Source organism: Rhodamnia argentea, chromosome 6 (assembly GCF_020921035.1).
Source record: "Rhodamnia argentea isolate NSW1041297 chromosome 6, ASM2092103v1, whole genome shotgun sequence".
In the NCBI taxonomy this organism is placed as follows: Eukaryota; Viridiplantae; Streptophyta; class Magnoliopsida; order Myrtales; family Myrtaceae; genus Rhodamnia; species Rhodamnia argentea.
In genome coordinates this window covers 13,044,281-13,064,145 of record NC_063155.1, presented here as the reverse complement: position 1 = coordinate 13,064,145, position 19,865 = coordinate 13,044,281, and the positions used below count along the sequence as shown (strand labels likewise).

The window sequence follows — 19,865 nt, the reverse complement described above, 5'->3', positions numbered from 1 at the left end:
ACATTATTACATCAATGCATCGTTTTAATTAAGGCTAATTATTTTAAACATGCTTTTCGAAATAATTATTATGGCTAATCATTTTCACTGAATCAACATTTTTTACAAAAATATATTTTGCAAATTATTAATTTTTTTTCGAACACATATGTTCTAAATATTAAAATTTGGCAACTGCAAAAGATAATTTGCTGTTATCAAGCTTAATTCTCTGGTGCTCAAATATTAAAATGTTCCATTGCCATGCTAATCATTGGCTTTTCTACTAATTCTCTCTTTTGATTAGATTATTTTGTGTTGAATGATTACTTGACTGAAGATTCTAGGCCGTACAGTATTGTTCGGTTTCCAGACGGTCTAAGTGGAACTTTGGCTACAGTGTCTACAAATCTTAGTAAATAAATAAAGATGAAATATTACCTTGCCAAGATGAAATCTTTACCAAGGAATTACATACAATACCAAATATCCGAAGGGGCAGGCTTGTACAAGATTTGTCTCGTGATAAGGATTTCCCAAAACTGATTGGTAGGAGAGCTCAAGCGAGCATGGCCGGCTCGATACGGAGCAGTTATACTTAGCCCTACTAGAGATTAAGATTTTTCCAGATTGATCATTTCTAATTAGAAAGGTGATTTCTATTTAAATTCTAATTTGTCAAGTAGTATTGTTTTTTTACCAAAAGGAAAGGAAGGATGGTTAATTCTTTATGAATATGTCAAACGAGGGGAAAAAGGATACTGTTGGTACCAAAAGTTATGTACAAAGATCATTGCCAAAAAGTTTCAATTGGATCACTTAATACTAAGTTTTTTGAAAAACAGTATTTTTGGTGCCAAGTCCGATTTGGACACTATTGATGCCAAAAGTTGCGTACGAAGATCACTTTTGTGCTAAAAGTTTCAATCGGATCACTTAAGCGCTAAGTTTTTTGAAAAATAATATTTTCGATAACAATTTCGTTTTGCTCCGCCGGAATTCTGACGTGACCTTGTTTTATTAATAAATGAAGTCCATGTGGCCGTCGAAAAGTCTAGTCAGCAGCTGAAGCTTTCACGATGTCGTTTTGGACATGGTTATTCAATTAAGAACCCTAATCAATGATTTCAATAAAAAAAAAATATCCAATTTCAAAACCTAGCCCCAATTTCGGTTCCCCCAAAGAAATCACAGCTCAAACTTGTGGATGGAGGGTGTCGCGAACGGCTTCAGCAGCGCCTCAAATCCTAAATTAGTCGATTCAAGAAAATCCTCATTTTCAAAGTCTAACCACAATTTCAGTTTGCCAAAAAAAAAGATAACAACTCAAACTTGAAAATGGAGGGCGTCACGATCAACTCCAGCAACTTCAATAGCGCCTCAAACCTTAACCTCCATTATTCTCAAAGCGAAGAAGGTGAGTGTTATTGTTATTGTGGTTACCAAGTTCAATAAGAATATCTTGAACTCGGTTAAATCTATAGAGACTATTCAATAGATGCACTCGGTATAGAGAAAACTTGAAATACAAATATTTTAAATGGGTCGATGTGAAATTCTTCGAACGAGCGACTATAGTGATATTGGAGCTTCTTGAAGGACGACATCAACCTTTACCTACATTACTGAACGAGTTGGAAGATGTTGATGTTCGGTCAATGCAAGCTGAAAAATAAGGCGTCTTGCCCAACCATTTGAAGAAGGAAATTTCAAGCATGAAAATTGAAAAAATTTGTTCTCGAGCGTTGATTGTCTTATTGTTTTGTTGTGTAGCTTATTTCATGAGCAAATGTAAAGGGACCGATGAGAATAGATTTCCCGGTCTACCACAGTTGAAGATGAATGAAACATGTAGTTGTGAAGGGTAATTTATAGTTGTGTAATTGGTTTGATTGTTTCCCTAATTGTTGTATGAAAAAAGAGTTTGCTATCTACTTTTAGTTGAAATCGATGTTGGAATTTATTGGGTATGCATATTTTCAAGTTTTATTGAGATTAGTTGTTGTACATTGTTAACTTCCTTTACTTTGTTTTTTAATGAGATGTTAGTTGTTAGTGATTTGTTGATTTGCTGCAATTTTTGCTGCAAACGTTGGTCAAATGAAAGAGTAGTGGTTTGCTGAAGGTAATCACTTTAGTGCCCATCGTGCTTAAAAATTTAATATTTCAGTGCCAATTTTTTACTGAAGTGATCATTTAAGTGCCGAATTTTTGTCAAAAAATCACTTCATTGCCAAGTTTTAGTGAAAATGGTCATTTTAGTGTTAGTGATGGTTACATAATGACCAATTCGGTGCCATTCGAACCTGCTATAGCAGCAACAACTTGGAGCTCCAATCATCCCGCCGCTCAAACCCACTTTTGCTCCACTCGAGCCCTTAACCCTTAATGAACCAATTTAATTCGCACTTCAGCGGCAGTTGCAAGTGCTGTTGGTGGGCTGTTCGAAGTCGTAGATGCACTAGCAGCTACCTAGAGCAAGTATAACCCAACCCGCATAGACAAAAACTCCATCAACATCACATTAGCGACATAACACCAGCAACCTCACATCAGTCCAGAACAACAAAACAATAATAAAAAAAAATAAGCTATTGATAAAACCTTCATTGCCATTGACATTCAATTAATAATTCACAAACAAATATATCCATCAATCATGCCAACTGATGCTTCACAAGCAAAAACCATCCATCAGTCATGCTTTCCACCTTCATTCAAGGTTCACCTCCCACCAAAAATATGAAATAGCAACAAAAAAAGACATAACATAGCAGCAGCATCAACAACTTAGTCAATGTCTACCACCCCCTAGATTTTTTTTTCTTTCGATGACTTTTTTGACTTGATTCATGATCCTTACACTCTTTCTAGCTCATTGTCTTGGTTCTTCAGCTGGGCTTGCAAGCTCTTCATCATCGTCACGTGTAGGTTCTTCAATTGGTCCAGGTATTTCAACTATCCTTGTTGTTCCATGCATCTTCTTCTATGAAAAATCATTAGCGAGAGTATAAATTTGATCAAGAGTAAAATATCAAAACAAATGTAGTAAATATGATGTTTGACAAACCTTACATTCGTCAATCCTCAAACCCAAAATAAAAGAAAAAAGATTAGGTAGGGTGTTGACACCTAAATTTTAATTTTAATTTTTTTGCATAAAAATTAGGGACTAACTTTAGTCCCTATAAAAAAAATTCTCATTTTTAGTTACGTATGAAATATTCACATTGCACTTGCATTTAAATTGGACCGATCGTAGAGGAACTTAGGCAATGTGGTTTCTCAACTTCACAAATTGAAAATACGGCAAGGTTCTTTAATCATTCAACATGGTCAAAACTTTCCACGTGGGGTGCTGAACTTGGACGAATTATGAGAAGCAATTTGGTATAACCACGAGGAATGTGGAGGGGCGGTTTTCTTACGTTCAAAATCCCAACAAAAAGAATATCAACCTGGTCGAATCATGGGGGTTGAGGATTATCGGGCGTGATATTCTGCGGGGATTCTTAGGCTAAAACAGATCAACTCAAGTCTATAAGAAGACTCTTCAAGGGTCCGACACAGGGGGAGGCCATTCGTTGATGCACGACACAAACAGATAAAGGTGAGAAGCTAAGAGAGAGAGAGGGGGGGTGGTGGGGGGGTAGGGTTCCGAGAGCTCTTCGTCCGGTGAGGTCTAGAGGGAGAAGGGAGCATAGAGAGAGCTTTAAAGTATGTCCACACAAAAGTGAGAAGGATTTTAATTCCTTTAGCTCTGTCAATGCCATTATATACGGATAACACCGGTGCACCCCATGGTGATACACTTGGTCTTATAAATCCTCTATCCAACAATTCTTGTAATTGAACTTTTAATTCCTTTAGCTCTATCAATGTCATTCTATATGGCGCTTTTGAGATTGGTTCCGTTCCCGGGGCTAGTTCAATCACAAATTCAATCTCATGCTTGAGAGATAATCCCAAAAAATTCATCTAAAAATACATCGGGAAATTCTCTTACAATGGGTATCTCATTGAATTTCGCACTTTCTTTTCCTTCGTCCTTTACAACTGCCAAATAACCCATACATCTATGCCCAAAGTAATTGATAGGCTTCTAAAACCAATATCAATATTTTTGTGCAACTGGCATGATTTCCAATAAATTCAAAACTAGATTAGCCTGTGGTTAGACCGTGTTGTCTTTCTATAACAATCCACCTTTGCTCTTTGTCTATGAAACCAATCCATACCTAGGATGATACCAAAATCATACATAGCTAAGATCACTAGATCTCCAGTCAATTCTTGTCTAGTTATCTCTATTATGATATCCTCACATATCATTATGGATAAGATAACATCTTTCAAGGGTGTAACAACATTAAGAGGTACTTCCATAGATCTAGTACTTAAGTTACTCATCCATACCAATCTTAACGAAATAAATGAATGTGTTGCACCCGTATAAAAAAATGCATAGGCTTTGCAGTTATTTGCGGGATCATACATGTAATTATTGTCTCGTAGATCTCTACTTCTTCTTGGGTAACTGCATGAACCCTTGTTGAGTTGGTGGTTGTTGATTGATTCTCCCTTGAGAAGATGCAGTTGAGATTTGTTGTGGTTGACTATTTCTTTGCAGTTGGACATTTAGGGGACAGTCTGGACACTTGTGACTTGTTTGTCCACATTCATAACATCTTTGCCACCTTGGACATGGTGCATTCCCATGTTCCTTACCACAATTACGACAAAATTGGTTCGAGTATGGTCTCCATTCCCCAAATTGTCCAAGGTTCCTCGCTCTTGGCCCTACATTAGTACTTCTTTTGTATGGAACAAATGAACGATTCCAAAACGGTTGGGTCTCCCGTCATTCCGAAAATTATTTGGAGGAATATAACAATTCATTCTATCCTATGACTCTATTTCTTTCCCTTCTTTTGCTAATGCCTACTTAACCAATCAAGCTCGTCCATATAGGGAAGTATAATATCTTATAGCAAGAGGTACTAGTTGGCTCTTGATATCATTCCTCAATCCATCAATGAATCATCTTGCATTGTCTTTCCCATTCTCAACCAATCTAGGTGCATACCTAGATAATTCCGAAAACTTAGCCTCATACTCGTTCACGTACATGCTTCCTTGAACTTACTTTATGAATTCTTCCATTTTATGTTTAAGAGCAACATCTAAGAAATATTTTCCATTAAATGCTTCCAAAAATATATTCCAAGTAATTTCTACATCGGGGGGAACTATTGTTGCCCTCATGGCTCCCCACCAATGTTAAATATTTTCCTCCAATTGGTATTCAACCAAAGTAACTTTTTTAGCCTCACAGTAGTTCGACACTTTAAAGATTCTTTCCATACCTTTAACCCATTTTTCAGTCTCGTCTGGTCTTCCTAACCCAGCAAACTTGGTTCAACTTCAAGAATCTTTCCAGTAGTTCCCGAATATAACGTCCATGTTTCTCGGCATTTGCGGTAGCTTGTAGGGCTTGCTCTTGCATTAGGTCTCCTACAGTATCGAGGGCTTGCAAAATTCCTTCCACTCAAGGATCATTATATGCAGCCTCATTAGTTATCCTTTGGGTTTCAATTGGTCTCACCATAATTTCGACTCTTCTGCATAACGATCAGTAGAACTCAATGGGTTACCTTTCTCTGAGAAATAATTTCAATTTCTAGTCATCAAAATAAGTAGCATTCGCTCTTGCCAAAAGAATAAGTAGCATTTGTTACTGCCGGTCAAACAATCATAATCACATGTACATATACTTTAAACGTACGTGCCTACCAAACACTTCACCCATGAGCGCACCTTATCACTCCAAAGGCATCCCACTCTGATACCAAGCTTGGCTGTAACGTCCCGGACAGGTCATAGCCTTGAGACTTAAGTTCTCTGTTTTAATCTTTCATAATAAATTTGGCACATGTAGAAGCTTTATTCAATCGATTAGTCGACTATACATAACAAGCGCATAATAAAACTTCAAACACCAATAGTAGGCATACCTAATCCAAGGGTATGGCCTATTCTTGGTTCACTAACCAAATTACATACAACAAAAGTCAACCCTTTGTTTCATTAAATATATTTACAAGGAGTTTGATTTAGTTTACAATCATAATCAAACATTTGGGAAGCGAAATCAAAAGACACCCATTCAAGCTAGTCAACAGCTATATACAACCAAAAATGATCAACTGCTCACAACCACGACACCGCTATACACATGAGCAAACTATCACGTTTCCCACAACTACTCCTTCTCCTTACTTACCCATCACTAGCATCATCATCATCCTCTACGAACAGGAGAGGACCCGTAAATACATCGTCCTCACCAACCATACACAGTGCTACAAAACAATACAAGATTGGGGCAAACATTAGTCCTACTTCGATTGTTAGGGTACTACTCAATTTCTTAACTTCACATCATAGTGGTCCATATCCACATAATCCTCCCAGGATGAGATACGTTCCCGGGGGACTCTACAACACGTAACTAGTGATGCATGAATAATTTGTGGCATTCTTAGTATCCGGGAAATCACAATTTAACAACAGTGAGCTAATGCCCCACGAATGAACGTCTAACACAATGGAATGTATGCATTGAAATCAGAATGCCATCTCAATAATTCATAAATTCAATGCACACATCTCGTGCATTTCCAGTCATGTTTCTTTTCAAAATCTCGTGAATTTATATGCAATGTCTCCGGCTCCTTCGCAGATAAACCTCATGCAGATGTGCCGTCCTCGGGGATAAACCTCACCTGGTATCTCATTCTAGAGGCATCTCAAGTTCACAAGGGCGGAGGCATCCCCGACCTACGGAAAGTGTCAAAGGACATCCCGAATTCCATCCAGCTCTCACGGGGCATCGCCCGATAAACCTCATGGTGGTATAACGTCGGATAAACCTCACGACAATTGTTTCACTTGTTTCACCATGAAATGCCATGCCATGCACACACATTGAAATCTTGTTGTCATCGGTGTTTAAAAGCTTTATAAAATGAATGAATCATTCGTATCCATGATCGTATTCTTTGCAAAAAACCCAATGATGCGTAAATCAAGCATATCAAGCAAATTTTCAAGAATACAATCTAGTTTTCAAACTATTGACGAATGATTCTAATGCCAATTCAAACAAACCATAAAGGTTAGAAATCCACTCGCTTGGATTCGGGAGGGTTTGTATGGTAACACTTCAGAAAAAGTGTTTACGTTCATAAAGTGTTCCCATAACACTTTGGGAACAGAAATGCGTATGGTAAAAAATTGTTCCAAAAGTGTTCCAAAACACTTTTGAGAAACAAAAACACTTTTGGAGCAAAAATGAGAAAAAAAAAAAAACTTATTTCCGGGTTTTGGAACACTTTTTAGAAACAACTTGAGGGCGAGCTTGTGTAAGCCATCAACGCTCACCATCGTCGGCGAGGAGTTGAAGCGGCCCCCGCCGCCCGTCACGAGTCGAGAATAGGCGGTGGCATCGGCGGTCGCCGCCGCCGCCGCCGGTTGCCGCCGCCGGTCGCTGCCCGCCTCCGCCGCATGACCCCCGTTGCCGCCGGCCGCCGATTGTAGATCATTCCTTTTGGTGAAAAATGTGTTTTTTTTTTTTGTACTCGCCAAATGTGTTTCTGTTCTCGAAAATCGTAGTCGGGAACAGAAACACAAAAAAATGTTTCTGTTCCAAATATGTTCCCAGGAACGTAAACGTTACCATATATACCCTCAATTTTCAAAATGATGAACGGACGATGGGTAATGGCAAAGGACGGCGGTGCACGACTTCAACGGCAACGACGGCTAGGGCGGTGCGGGTCACGGGCGGTCCGCATATGGCTCGGATCGGTGGACGGCGTGTGGCGTGTGGCATGTGGCGGCGATCGGGCAGGGTATCGACAGGATTTCTAATAAAAGCCGCTGAATGAACTGATATCAATTTCTATATGTAATAGCTTAGTCGCCTTAGTCCAATCGGCTTGTAGTCAATAGCATACAATCAACGACTTATGATTTGTCGTGCTTAATCGGCTACTTACAGTAGAGTTAGCTTATGACGTGTCATGCTTAGAGTCGAGACCTTGACAACGGCTTCCGATTTATCGTACAGTCGCTTTATTGTGCTTGATCGCTTTATCGTGCTTACATTGGCCGAATTTCAAATTTCATGCCAAATGATCATAAACAGTCAAGCACCGACCTGTTTCTATTTTAAATAGTTGAAAGTTGTGACCTGCGGTTGCTATGTGTCGGGCGATGACACGTGGCCAATCGCCTTACCCGCCCCCACCAAATTTGGCCATGTAGCCCCCACGTTGTCACCTCGTCCCCGTGTACTTGCTCGGTCCCAATTTCACATGTATTCAGCCTTACCGTGTCCAAAATAAATTATACCATGTCGGCTTGTCGCCTTATTTTCAGCCCATAATTATCCAAAAATATTCCTTGTCTCATTTTCGCTTTATAATTGTCCAATAATATTTGTGAACAAGCAACTCAAATTTTCAGGTTGTCACATTGGACACTTTAGACATAATGAGGACCGCTCCTGCGATCGCTTTCTCTGGCTACCGCAAGTTTCCTAAAATGGAGCACCCATCGCAAAATTCGAAAGGGGTGTTCTTCTATTTCTTTTTCATTTTCTACTTATAACCACATATCAGTTGTGCTTTTTCCTAGCCCATGCAATCTTCCCTCTCCTCTCGATTTTTGTTTTCCTTTGATGACGAGAAAATCCTTCCAAATAGGAAGAAAAAAAAAATCTCAACTCATAATATAATTGCGCCAACCTGGTGAATCAAGTAAGACGTGATCAAATCTAAATGAATGATTCACACATAAAATTGTTTGCACTTGATTACGTGAGGAATTGATCTTGATCTAGTTTAGGATTAATTCTAATTTTATGCAAAACTTAGAAAGTTAGGTTCCGTTTGTTTCGTGAAAAAAATAATAGATTCGAAAAATATTTTTCATATAATGATCACTTATACTGCTTATAAAAATAAATGAACTCAAAATATTTTCATTATCGATGATAAAAATATTATTCATTAACTAATTAATTATTATCGAATTTAAAAAAAAAATAATTTTCAAATTATTTTTCGCGTCTGACAAAATATATATATATATATATATATATTTATTTATACATATAGCGAACTTCACGTCATTTCCGTTACGGTAACGGGGGCGTCTCCGTGATTTCCGTTAGCGCCTTCTTTTTGCTACTTTTCTTTTGAGAGTCTCCCTTTCTCCAGCAGGCAGGGGAAGCCTCTGGACTCGCGGTATGTCACACTTTCATCATTTGGAAGCTCGTAATCGCGAGCTGTGCTCCTGTCTGTACTGTTTTCAAGTTTTTGAGTACACATTTTAGCTAGTTCGCGAATTTGTGCTGGTTCGTGTGGTGAATTTTGGTTTTTTTTTCCTTGTGGGTCTGAGATTGAGATCCGCATCAATGGCAGATGGGAACGAAACGTCCGAAACCCGAAGTGGCAGAGGAAGGGACAACGAAGGACCCGTCCGTTCCGCCGGGTTTCGCGTCTCTCACCTCCTTCATTCTCAAGAGAGTCGAAGAGGCGAATGCTGAGCCTGCCGTCGCAGACTTCTCCGTCGATCGCAGGCCTTGGGTGCTTCACCGCGAAAGCGGAGCCGGTTACAGCGCATCAGATTCCGACTCGGCAAAGCGCGATGCGGATGCGGTAACTTTTCGTTTGCCCCTTAGGCCTTGTGCTCGGAATGGAACGGGGTGTGGATAGGGCAATCGCATTTCACGTGGTCGGATCCCCTTCGCATTGTAGTCTGTTTTACTTTCGTAGACCACTGGAACATTTTGTCAAGCACCTGGAGTGCAATGCTCAAGTAAGTTTAGCATGTCATTGCCTACTCGTACTTGGCGTAACATTCAAGTAAAGTGGAATGGCTTCCCCAACATAAATTTGTATGTATCTGGCTGTAGATGATGCAATCGCAGAACACTACTGTGATTACAACAAATTAGCCGTCTTGATATGCAGAATTTGCCGTGCAAGTAAGCCTCTCTGGGATGTCGTGCGCGTCAGTGTGTATTTCTCTTTTTTGATAGGAGAGAGAGAGAGAGAGAGAGAGAGAGAGAGAGATTTCCCTCATAATGAGGGCATGAGCAATGATGGAAACTCGGAAAGAGCTCATTTGCTGAGGCAGAAGAAGTGACATAGATGATAAGTTGGGAAAAATAATTTGATTACCTCCGTTGGCTAGGTAATGGGATTCCGGGGCTTTTTGAAACCTTATTTCTTTAGTAATCTTGTTCGTAATATAAAAATGTTGCCAAATAGAAGTATGGTATATCAGCCATTTCCGAAGTGAACCAACAAGGACTTTCTTTCGGTTGAGGCATCATACCATTCACCTTTGACTAATTATACTGGTCTCAAAATAGTAGAGGTACTTGGTGTGGAAAGAAGTTGTTCACATATATCTCGATGAAGCAAGGTTGCCGTAAAGCTGTCTTGTTGCTATTTTACCTGAATAAGCTACTGTAAAACCTCATGGACTATGAATTGTCATGTAATTTTGATCAACGTGAATCTAGAGGTTCACTACTTGTGTGGTTCAAATGAGGAAACTGTAGCACCAGCCTTGAGGCCTTTGCTCTGGCTGGTTCTTTTTCATTCTTGGAAACCTGTAATCTGTTACAGGTTTCAGATTCTGGATGTTTACTGACTTCCATTTGAAGTTAAGGCCGCTGAATATTTGAACCTGTTTGCTTTCTCTCAGAAGGTGATTTTCAAGTAAAGTGTTACCATTCAAATTTGAATATTGACTTTTCAATAGGCCAGACTCTAGAGAAGTTGATATGATGCTAGGTTGTGGATCTTTTCGGGAGTCGATGCACATTCGAATTCAATCACGCAGATAGAAAAATTCCCTCTAATTCGCTTGGTGTTTTCTTCTGAGAACAATGGATTTCTGTCTTCATATTCTTTTCATCTCACCCTTTAGTTTCTTCAATTGAATGCATTTACGAGTTTGGCTATTTTTCTGCATGTTTGCTTACTTTGCACTAGTTGACTTGGAGAGTCTGAAACTAGTTTAGTTTCCTGTCTTGCTTTTCTAGAACAGGTACAAGCGGGAGGGAATTCTGAAAATGCAATAACTTGTATCCTTGAGGATACTCCTGTTTTTCAACCAACTGATAAGGTAATCCTTATAATAAACTTCTAGGTTGATTACAGGAAATGTCTGTGTAAACAATTATAGTCTAGGGGACCACTAGGTTCCCCTGTTTAACCCAATGTGAAATTCAGGCCAATTTAGATTTTTTGGAATTTGATTGCCAGGAATTCGGTGACCCCCTTGAGTACCTGACAAGCTTACGCCAGAGAGCAGAAGCGTATGGCATCTGTCGTGTTGTTCCTCCCCCCTCTTGGAAGCCTTCGTGCCAATTAACTGAGGAAAACATATGGGGAAGTGCAACATTCAGGACTCAAATGCAACGAATTGATTTGCTAAATACCTGTTTGCTAAGGGAAACAATTAAATGTAATGGAAGTGCAGACTGTAAAAACCAAAATATCTTGACATTGGCCTCTGATGATGGGGTCCAGAAAAAATGCAACTTTTACCTTTGTGAAGATGGGTGCCTTGGTCTTGAAGGCATTCACTGGGAACGTGGTCCAGAATATACTCTTGAAACCTTCAAGAAATATGCCGATGATTTTCAGGAAAACTATTTCTTGAAAAAAGATTATAATGTGAAGTCAGATGATAGTGTGCAGAATATTGAGCGTGAATATAGACGGATCTGTGAGAATCCTACTGATGAAATTGAGGTAAAGGGGAGATGGTGATTCTGTTAACTTATTTGTTTCGCTTGCCACAAACTGGTCTCTTATGCTCTTGTAGGTGTTATGCAGCGATGATTTGGATTCTAGAACTTTTGGCAGTGGATTCTCTTCTACATTTAATTCAGGGTGGAATCTGAATGATTTACCAAGGCTCTCTGGTTCACTTCTTTCTTTCGAGAGCTTCAGTACATGTAGTATTTTGGCACCTAAGCTACATGTGGGTATGTGCTTTGCAACACGTCTCTGGGTAAGATTTTAAAGTATCTTAGTGCATGTTAATTCATTTTTGTTCATTCTTGCTTATGCAATACTTGTTTAGTTATATTATAGCTTCTAAACTTATATGGATTTTTCTAGTCATAGGTATTGCTTTCTTGGTTTGTGTTGCTTGGTTTTGCACGTTTTTTTCTCAGCTAATCTTATTGTTGACTCCTCTTTCATGCTAATTTATCCATTTCTTTAATGATTTGTTTATGGCCTGACTTCGCTGCTAATGTTGGAAGCAGAATTGTGAAGCACACTGCTTATATTCGGTATGCTATTCGCATATTGGTGCTCGCACAATTTGGTACTGCATCCCGGGCAGATATCGTGTTAAGTTTGAAGCTGTCGTTGAGAAGTATCGGCATGAGTTGAACATGGTAAGTACCTAATAAGTATTATAAATTGGTGGTTATTTCGTATGTTTGGTAACCAGTATCACTGGGGTCACTAATATCGCTGTCCAGTGAATATAAATATCGAAATGATTTTCAATTGATGCCCTTAGGTCTCTCTTTGGTTTAGTTTCCAGCTAAATGCTGACATGTCCACCTACAGATATTTTCTTTGTAGACAATATGTGGTGCTGCTGTTGTTGTCAAATGGCGCTTCATCTGCCTCATACCTAAAAAAGATAACTTTAAAAAAAAAAAAAAACACAAAGAGTGGTGATCGCTATCTTACACAACAGATTGGTGACGATTCAATGATTTTCGAATGTATGGTGATGATCGCTGCCCTACAATTGAATTCCATGGTGACAAGAAAAAATGACCTGAAGTTGAATGCCCTATCATGGAAGTTACTGGGTATTTGTATTGTAGATACTGTTCTTCTCTTTCCACCACCGGCCAATACCTCTTGACTTTTTGGCTAAACTTTTGCCTCTGAATGAGCAAAATAAGATGATTGCTGCCATGCAATTGAATTCCACGGTGACCTAAAGTTGAATGACCTATTATGGAAGTAACTGTGTACTTAATATTGTAGATACTGTGGTTCTATTTCCACCCAATACCTCTCGACTTTTTGGCTAAAGTTTCGCCTATGAATGAGCAACTGTAATAAGATTGCTTAGCTCCTATATTTTTACCAGTTCATCAAAATCGGGTTGAAGATCTCATCTACTCTTCAAGAGTTTTAAGCTCTCTTGATTTTTGAATCTTGCTATTATTTTTTGATCTATTTTTTAAGTCCTCCACATCCACTTCTTTTGCGCTATGTATGTTCTCTCAATGTTGTGACATGCTTTCATCTACTCTGAAAACCTTTTAGCATCAGAACAATGACTTATCAATTAAAAATTTCATGTGCTGCTCGTTTTGATATTGTCATGAAATTGTAAAGAACTTCACAAAAATAGTGAAGTGACTCTCGGAAAACATTTTGTGGTGTTAAAGTTTTTATCCTAATTATGCTTGTGGGAAGTTAGAGTGAATATTTTGCTATTTTCTTTAACATTTCTTTCATTCTTCAAAATGTTGGTTCTACGTTGGAGAGATGTGTGTAGTTACAATCCTACAACCTAACAAAGTGTTTGATTGATGTGTAAATTTGTAATATTGGATGCAGTTTTCTCATTTATCCCCATCAACGCTGAAAAGCCAGGGTATACCTGTCTACCGTTGTGTTCAGAATCCAGGAGAGTTTGTTGTTATTTTTCCGGGGGCATATAAATCAGGATTTGCCTGTGGATTTAACTGTGTGGAATTCGTTAATGTTGCTCCCTTTGATTGGTTATCTCATGGACAGAATGTTGTTGAACTTTATCATGAGAAAAGGAGAAAGACAATGATTTCCCATGATAAACTGTTGCTTGGAGGAGCTAGGGAAGCTTTGAGGGCACAATGGGAGCTTTTACTGTTGAAAAAGGAGACTGCAGATAACTTGAGGTGGAAACATGCATGTGGAAAAGATGGGATCCTTGTCAAAGCACTCAAGGTATAGTTACTGGAATTGTTGCTACATAAGTCTGAAGGTTCATTTCACTATGCTAGCCTTGATTATTATGTAATAAATGGATTGTGATATGGACCAGAAGTTATCATTCTTCGTACGAATTCCTAATAATGAGTGGTTCAACCCCTCTTGTATAAGGGAAGTGGACTATAAAGAAAATTTAGGGGATCACAAGAGGGAGGGAAAGACAAAACCCAAAAGGCAATATCTTTATTCCACTAGCATAGTTTACGATTGCATAGATGCTCTGTATATAAAAACACAGAGAGACAATCTACTTCATACCTAAATTTCTAAGTACAATACCTTGAACTTATTCAACTAATAAAAAATATTTCAATAGCACTAAATACTCTTCGATGCTTTTCGTCAAAACTGAAGCATATCCAGCTTATTTGAAAGTATTATGAATGAGGAGGAATATTGAAGACAATGCTAATGGGGCCACTCCAATGCTAATGGGGCCATTACTCTGGAGTCTTTACTACCTGAGATTGCGCTAATAGCACCGTGGGAAGTCAACTGAAATTAGAAAATTACCTACCAAGAATTAGGAACACAGGTCAACTTGGAAGAAAACATCACATACCAAGAATTAAGAGCTACCTGTGGAATGTAAAAATTATTAATTCTCAAGGGTTGTGTGGGCATTTGTTTGTCTAGGAAGTAACCAACTCCTTTTGTCTTAACTTCTATGGTGCACTTGATTTATTTTTTAGCAAAGACAATGTGCTTTTGATTTTGCTTATCAGCTTTTAATTTATCTTTTTCTTTCTTTTCCCTAGTCACGAATTAAATGGGAGAGTCTAAGGAGACAATATCTTTGCAACTCTTCACAGTCAAAGAAAATGGGCCAGAACTTTGATGCTTCTAGTAAGAGAGAATGCAGCATATGTCACTTCGATTTGCATCTTTCTGCAGTTTTCTGCAAATGTTCGAGGGACAAATATTCATGTCTAGATCATGCTACACAAATTTGCTCTTGTGCTTGGACCGATAAAGTTTTCCTGTTCCGCTATGAAGTTAGTGAGCTGAACCTCCTTGTTGAAGCTTTGGAAGGGAATCTCAGTGCCGTGTACGAATGGGCCAAAGTTTTTGGGCTTGATTTTAAGTCTTCCACTGAAGATCTACCGGCGAATTCTGTTCTTGCAAGCAAGTCCACCTCAGATGCTGAACCAACTGATTCGGGACAAAAGGTTAGCACAAGTGCAAGCATCACCTCTGGAGCTCACATCAAGGCTGAACTGAAGGAACGTTTGATTAAAAATATGTCTTCTGATGGATTGAGGGGTGAAGTAAACAATGATCCTGGGAAAGCAGAAAGCTCATCGCATTCTCACAGACATATTATCGGTGTTCTATCTGAAAGTGCATCAGTCTCCTCAGACTCTGAAGTGGAGATAACTAATTTTGTATCCCATTCTGTGGTAAAAGCTGCAGAATCAAATAATGAGATGGCATCCACCAAACAAAGCATTGTTGACAGTCCCACTTCAACTGTGAAGAAATCACCTTCTTTTGGCAGACCAGCACATGGGAAATTAATGGCAAAGGATGCTAAATCTTGTTCACCACCCAATGTCATTGTGCTAAGTGATGATGACAATGACTAACACATCTTTGGTAGATCATGCCAAACGAAGTCTAGTAAGAAATGTTTCTGCTAATCTTGTTTATAGTCAGCGACTAAGTACGAATCTGTAATTATAGAATGCTCAAGGCTTTTTGTTCTGAAGTTTTTTATTTTCACCCCATAATCCCTGAAGAATGCTTATGCCTTACATTTTTCTTCGTTTGTCTGGAATACTCATGCTTTATAATCCCACATTTAATTGTGTATTCTGAATTTCTGGTAACGTCCACTGTTCATCAAAATGTAAGGTTGATATCATACTCTTCTTTTTTGGAAGAATAGGTTGATATCATACTTGGATTGTGGTATTCGCCCACAGGAATTCTGGATGTGATCAAGATTGAGGAAGTTCATGCCAAGAAAGGCTATACCCGCAAGGGTTGTAAAAAAAAGAAAAAGCCCGAACCGACTCGACCCAAACTGAAAGTTGCAAGGTAATGACAGTCATTCGAATATTGTTGTGGTTTTGGTTCGGGTCACAACCCGAAAGACCCCAACCCAATCGAAACATGTAAAGTTTCCACACCTTTCTCATTTCCTCACATGCTTGAAAATGAGAAACAGAGCCAATCTAAACGACAAAAAGACAACTGCGAGTTGGGACTTGTTCCTGGCAATACGTTCTCTCCATCAAACTATGCAGAGCCCAAGCCCGAGCTATGAAGGAAGTGAAATTTCCGAGGGAGCGTATGAGAAAAAGGGAAGGAAATTTGTCGGAATTCGTGTGAAATCTGCGAGTTTAGGGCCTTGTGATGCTGAAGAGGCTTCGATGTTGATTTGTGCATGGTTAGTTGTTGCTTATGTGTGAAGTCTTTCGATTCTTGCCTATTTTGTGATGATCGATCGAAGTATACGATAGGTTGGATTAACTGTTTTTTTTTTTTTTTTGTTTTGTCATATACATAACATAAGGACCAAACCGTATTTGCGGTTCTGGTCAGATTTGGTTCAGGTCGAAAGATAAACATACTCAAATGTTTCGGTTTGAATCGGGTATCACTAGAGTCCGAATCATTAACACTCCTAATTCTAACCTACCAAGGGATTTTGGCAATACAAGTCAAACCCAAATGTTTCAGATTATTACTTGTCTATGCTCGTTACTATGACTCACAATATATCAAATGCATATAAAGAATGAATTCTTGTATAGGTGCATCAAGAAAAGATTGTATGTAGAGCAGCATCCAGGTTTTGAAGATCTTGGTAGAAGCAAACACGTATATCATCAAAAGGTTCTATATGGACAAGCAAGCTCCAAGAGCTTGGTACACTTTGACTTGGCAAATTCCTAATTGATAAGTGATTTAAAAAGGGTAAAGTTAATACAGCTCTATTTCTTCACAAAAAGGTAAAGATATTTTATTTATTCAAGTTTATGCAGACGAAATCTTTTGCTTTTGAATCATCTAATCAACAAATGTGCAAGGAATTTGCCAAAGTCATGCGGACAGCATTTGAAATAAGCATCATGGGTGAGCTGAATTTCCTTTTAGTATTACACGTGAAACAAACTTCAAGTGACACACTCATGACTTATCAAGAGAAATATGCTAAAGAACTTGCATGAAAATTGCAAGATAACCGAAACTCTGGTGCTTCCATCTATTAAGCGTGACAAGAACGAGAAAGAGGATCTCTATTATATTTAACCGCTTCACGTCCAGACATATTTTTTTAGTGTATGCATGTGTGTAAGATTCCAATCTGATCCTTAGGAATCTCATTTAACCGCGGTCACGTATGTGGGGACCTTTCCTAAATTAGGCTTACGGTGTCCTAAGAATTCAAGCTGTGTTCTACTCGGATATTTAAGATCATGGGACGAGTGATATTCTTCCAGGACATTGCGAGAACAATCGAGTCAGTTTCTATCTGAAGCAAACTTGTATTACAATCTTAAGGCAATTCTAAATCCATCCCTCGGCGCAGAAGCATCTGCAAGGGCCGTAGAAGCTTGACCCCCTAAACCCAGTTTCTGCGGCAATCGCAGATCGCACCACCACTTCCAGCTCTTCCACGATCTTCATCAACGGTACCATCCACATTCGATTCGCGACGGTCAGAAGGCGGTTTCTTACAACCGGTACTGTAACTGCTGAGGTCGTCTTCTTCTTCTTTTCTTCCTGTCCGTGATGGCGACAAAACCTGCAGCCTGGAATGTAATATTCCGGAGTCTAACCAAGTCAAAGGTCAAATGGTTAAAAAAAAAAAAAAAAAAAAAGTCTCGGTCAAATAAAAAGAAAAGGGAACAGTGGAGCTTCAGCTCAATAAAGAGCCCGAGAGTCGCACGAAAACAGGAAAGACGGAAAAGAAAAGGGAAAAAAATAAGAAGAGATAGGAAGAAGGGAAGGAGAAAGGAGAGGACTACACGCCATGGGGATCTTGCCAAGCTAGATTTGTTTCGATCATAACGCATGGTAAGGTTCTGCACCCTCATTCTCCCAATTGGTAAAGTTTTCAGGGCTCCAATTCAAAGTTTGGTGAAATTAGAGTTACGAAATTTGATTTTTGAGTTGTTGAGCTTTAAGAGTTCACGAAAATTGTGAAAATTGTGAATTAGAGTTACTTTGCTGTTTCTTTACTGTTTTTCCGCCTTTAGCCAGCGAGGGCCATTGGTGACCCTCGCCGGCCACCACCGAGCAGCCTAGGGGTTGGGGCTAGCTCACCCTGGGCCGGCTAGGCCATGACGGCCTTGGGTGATGATAGTTGCGGCCTTGATGACAGCAGGCAAGGGCGTGAAGGCCCTCGCCGGATCCGGGCAAGGGCCCTCGCCGGCGGCCACCGAGGCCATGATGGCCATCGCGAGGGCCCCCTTGCTAGTGGCCGGCGGGGTTACGGGGCTCTCGCCCGGATCTAGCTGGGGCTTTGCGCCCTCGCCTACGATCGGCGAGGTCGCAATAGTTATCACCCATGGCTGTCGCGGCCCCGCCGGCTCAGGGCAAGGCGGCCCCAGCCCCTAGGCCGCCTTATGGTGGCCTGCGAGGGTCTCCGATGACCCTCACCGGCCTAGGGGAAAAAGGCCTAAACAAAAAAACCAAAAAAAACAAAAATATGATAATAAATAATAAATAAGAAAAAATTCCAAAAAATATTTAAAAAATTTAAAAAAATCCACATGTCATTAAAAAATAAATAAAATAATAATAAAAAGTCCACGTCGGACGATTTACCACAAGTGGCATTTAAGTGAATGATTTTTGCCGCGAGTAACACTCAAGTGATCGATTTTTGAAAGCTACGGCACTCAAGTGAGTGCCGTACAAAAGTTGTGGCACTTGTGATGTACTTACCGCCATCAAGTGTCAAGTGAATGGTGCTATCTCTTCTTTGAGTTTGTAAACTCATATTTCAAAAGCAATATGGATTACATAAATTATGAGTTATAAAGTAGCATTTTTGTTGCATAGAAATATGGATTGAGCATTTACTACTTGGCTATTTATGAATGTTTTAGAAAATGTGTTATGCAACATATTACGAGGAAATATATATATATATATATATATGTGTGTGTGTGTGTGTGTGTGTGTACCGCTTTGCGGACTAGTTTGTGGAATGAGTTCTAAGATGATTTGAGAAATGTTTTGTGAAAAGAAAGAAAAACGTTATGGTAGATTATATGACTGATTCTATAAAATGATTTGAGAAATGCTTTATCGTAAGTATTTCTAGTGGATGAGTTATGTTTATGGAAGGATTATGAGTCTTGGTTTGTGAACCCAATTGATGATATACATTTGCTTTGGCTTTATGATTTTGGAGGATGTTGTTGTTAGTTTGTTGGTGCTCAATATTGCTGTGAACCCATTGAAGGGTTTGCGGGTATGGATATCGATTTTAGGATATATCCTTGTGGGCCGAGCCATCAGCATTATAAGTAGAGGCCTTACCAAAGGAGGAATCTTGGTAGCCTTTTGTCACGGGCATTATGCATGACCATGGTTGGATTCTTGAGCACGAGATTGGTTAATGGATAGATCATTGACATGTGTTTTTGATGAGATTGATCAATGGAATGGACCATTGACATGTGTTTTTTAGATTAGTCAATAAAATGGACCATCAAAGTGCGATTATATATGAGATTAATCAATGGAATAAACCATTGATATTTTGTGTTGATATTATTGAGGAAATTAGTTTGTTGTAAAGATAAAAACATGTTTTTGACCTAGTAC

The 19,865-nt window shown here is 39.1% G+C and overlaps 1 protein-coding gene across 1 annotated transcript; it reads left to right on the top strand.

Moving 5' to 3' along the window:
• The first annotated feature begins 9,276 nt into the window (after positions 1–9,276).
• On the top strand, positions 9,277–15,893 carry LOC115730324 (putative lysine-specific demethylase JMJ16). Its single transcript, XM_048280968.1, has 8 exons — positions 9,277–9,290; positions 9,468–9,704; positions 11,107–11,184; positions 11,325–11,816; positions 11,890–12,078; positions 12,338–12,472; positions 13,665–14,033; positions 14,837–15,893. The coding sequence occupies exons 2-8, from the start codon at positions 9,468–9,470 to the stop codon at positions 15,662–15,664; spliced, it is 2,328 nt and encodes a 775-aa protein (XP_048136925.1). The 5' UTR covers positions 9,277–9,290; the 3' UTR covers positions 15,665–15,893.
• Positions 15,894–19,865: the final 3,972 nt, after the last annotated feature.